Source organism: Glandiceps talaboti, chromosome 9 (assembly GCF_964340395.1).
Source record: "Glandiceps talaboti chromosome 9, keGlaTala1.1, whole genome shotgun sequence".
Classification (NCBI taxonomy): Eukaryota; Metazoa; Hemichordata; class Enteropneusta; family Spengelidae; genus Glandiceps; species Glandiceps talaboti.
In genome coordinates this window covers 23,920,763-23,923,611 of record NC_135557.1, presented here as the reverse complement: position 1 = coordinate 23,923,611, position 2,849 = coordinate 23,920,763, and the positions used below count along the sequence as shown (strand labels likewise).

Sequence of the window (2,849 nt, the reverse complement as noted above, 5' to 3'; positions counted from 1 at the left end):
TGCATGTATGTATCTATGTATGTATGTATGTATGTATGTATGTATGTATGTATGTGTGTATGTGTGTATGTGTGTATGTATGTATGTATGTATGTATGTATGTATGTATGTGTGTGTGTGTGTGTGTATGTATGTATGTATGTATGTATGTATGTATGCATGCATGCATGCTACATGTAGATGGGTGGGTAGGTAGGTACATACAACTAGCATATATGAAACCAAAGATTACATGACTCCATGGCAATAGGCTGTAAATACTTACTCAATGCTACTTCAGCTTCATGATAAGGGGGATCAATGCCCCGTGATACTTTACATCTCCAGACGCCTGCATCTTTCACCTCAACCGAATTGATTGTCAAGTGGTATTCTCCTTTACTGTGGTCACCTGTTATTTCACAATTACTATACTCCGGAATTACATCTAAACCGGAGGCTACCAACACAAATGTGGTACTGTCTGTAAAATGGTGCCACTCAGGAAGTAATTGAGGATCTAGACCATCAAATGCACAAGTTAGTGTGATTGTTTCATTTAACGAGGTGCAAACGCCTTCCGGAATTTCTTTCCAGGTAACTGTGCCTGAAAATATAAACAACAGACACAGACATTTATTTTCGAACAATTTTGCAATATTTGCTATATAAGGGAATCGAATAATATAATTATTTAATATGCAGTATTTTAATATGAGAGAGAGAGAGAGTCTCAGAGACAGACAGACAGACAGACAGACAGACAGACAGACAGACAGACAGACAGAAAGAGAGAGAGAGAGAGGGGGGAGGGGGGAGGGAGGGAGGGCGGGAGAGAGAGAGGGAGAGTGAGTGAGAGATAGATAGAGAGAGATTACTGCGATATTGAAGAATATGACATCAAACAGTTCCACCCTGTCAAATATATTCACTCTCTTCTTTTTAGAAACAGGTGGTTATTAAGTATAAAATTAAAGTAACTGTGAAATGACATATCTCTTACATCAGATCGATATCAACATAGTCATAATACGTGTGAACATAAGCCCTCGGGTCTATGGTGTGAATGATACAAGTGTATATATACATGTACAGTTTGTTTAGCATTGTGACGTTTTGTAGTATAAACAGCGCACAAGTATTGGGTACTTTCAAACAATTTCACGTCTTACACAAGTTCAGGCTTGCCTCAGACCACTATTCTCTCCAGTGGTCTGAAAGCTGGCAAGTGTCTGGTGAATAACTTGCTGTGATTTTCATAGGGCTGCAGGTTAATCAGTTTTAGGATGATTCAATATACATATTTCAACTCACCTTTCACCAAAGGTAATTCCACCATAACTAATACAGCACAAAATGAGATGGTAAGTATTACTGATGTGGACTCCATTATCATATAGGTAATGCTGTGTCACACCTTGTTGACCGTACGCGTCTGAAGATCGAGACGATATCTCATTCACGGTATCCTGTCTGTCCTCCAAAGCCGACAAAGTACGTTTGTGTGGTAATCACAAACGTAGCTTTTTTTCCAAACTGTCTGTCCTATAGATTATGCTGTTGTCACGTTATCATTTACAACGAAAGATAAACAATTTTGTTGGTAGTAGTATTTTCCTAAGAACACAAACCCTGCACGGTATAGGACCAACCCGGAAGTAGTTCGCTATAAGTCCCTTGAAATACACTGGAAAGCCCCGTTTACCACTTTCTATTGTCATTTTGACCTGAAATGACATTATATACACTAAATATAGAATTGAGGTAATGATGACGAAAGCACAAACTCGAGTATTAAAATAGGGACCTCCCCAAACAATTTATCTGAAATCCTAGTTCAATGTCGATAAACATATCTGGTTTATGATTTTATGTACTTTTTGAACAATTTTGAGAGAAATCTGGGTTGAAATGAATCCGCGGGAACACACTCTTACTACTTGCAAATGACACTGTTTGCGCGAAATCAACTTTCGACATACCTGTCATACACTATGCTCTGGTGGTTTCAGAATCTGTTTTCATGTCCCGTCAATGTCATCATCGCCACATTATGTGTGCTACCTCAGGTTTAACTTGTTTTTACAGGTCAATGGTAGAGCTACTTCCTCCAGGAATACTCACGGCACTGTTATGGGTAGCAAAGTCATCCCATCTTAAACAAACATATTAGGAAAACTGTACTCGCCAACTATGTACGTATGTACCAATTCCAACCATACAATATATTGGAAGAGGTTCGCTGATGACATCATATACATATTGGTCGTACCATTCACCAACCCTGGCTTTTCATGACCATCGTAATTCTATCCATCCGACCTTGAAATTAATTTTACGCAGATTTCTTATAGTTTTGGCATAACTATTTGCCAATTATGAGTAAATAAATAAAACAGATAAAACAAACAAACAAACAAATAAATAAGTAAATAAATAAATAAATAAATAAATAAATAAATAAACATACATAACAAACCAAAGATGTATTGGTATTAAAATGAAAACAGTGTTTTAATCTATTGGCTGTATACTATGAGTATATATATAGAAACATTTATAGACATGAAAAACAACAATCGAAGAAATCACAAGAAATACCACGCGCCCCTATGACTTATAAACTCGTCACATTTTTCAAAACAGATTCGCGCGCGAGTATAATCTGCCCTTGCGCATGCGTATAATAGTAATATCCAATCTTCATGATCTTGGCAACGGTTTGAGATCGAGATGAGAGCTCCACGTCTACCTCGAAACGAAGTTTTCACCCGTGATGTGCACTGACCCAACAAGGATTTACATGTTAATTTTGGAATGCCTGTGTCCAACAAGAGCTGGTATCCGAGACTGTCGGTTTCAGATCCACC

The 2,849-nt window shown here is 37.7% G+C and overlaps 1 protein-coding gene across 1 annotated transcript; it reads right to left on the bottom strand.

Moving 5' to 3' along the window:
- Positions 1-206: 206 nt before the first annotated feature.
- On the bottom strand, positions 207-1,618 carry LOC144440006 (uncharacterized). The gene is made up of 2 exons (XM_078129235.1): positions 1,294-1,618; positions 207-586 (listed from the first exon to the last, which is right to left on the bottom strand). The coding sequence occupies exons 1-2, from the start codon at positions 1,373-1,375 to the stop codon at positions 207-209; spliced, it is 462 nt and encodes a 153-aa protein (XP_077985361.1). The 5' UTR covers positions 1,376-1,618.
- Between the last annotated feature and the right edge of the window lie 1,231 nt (positions 1,619-2,849).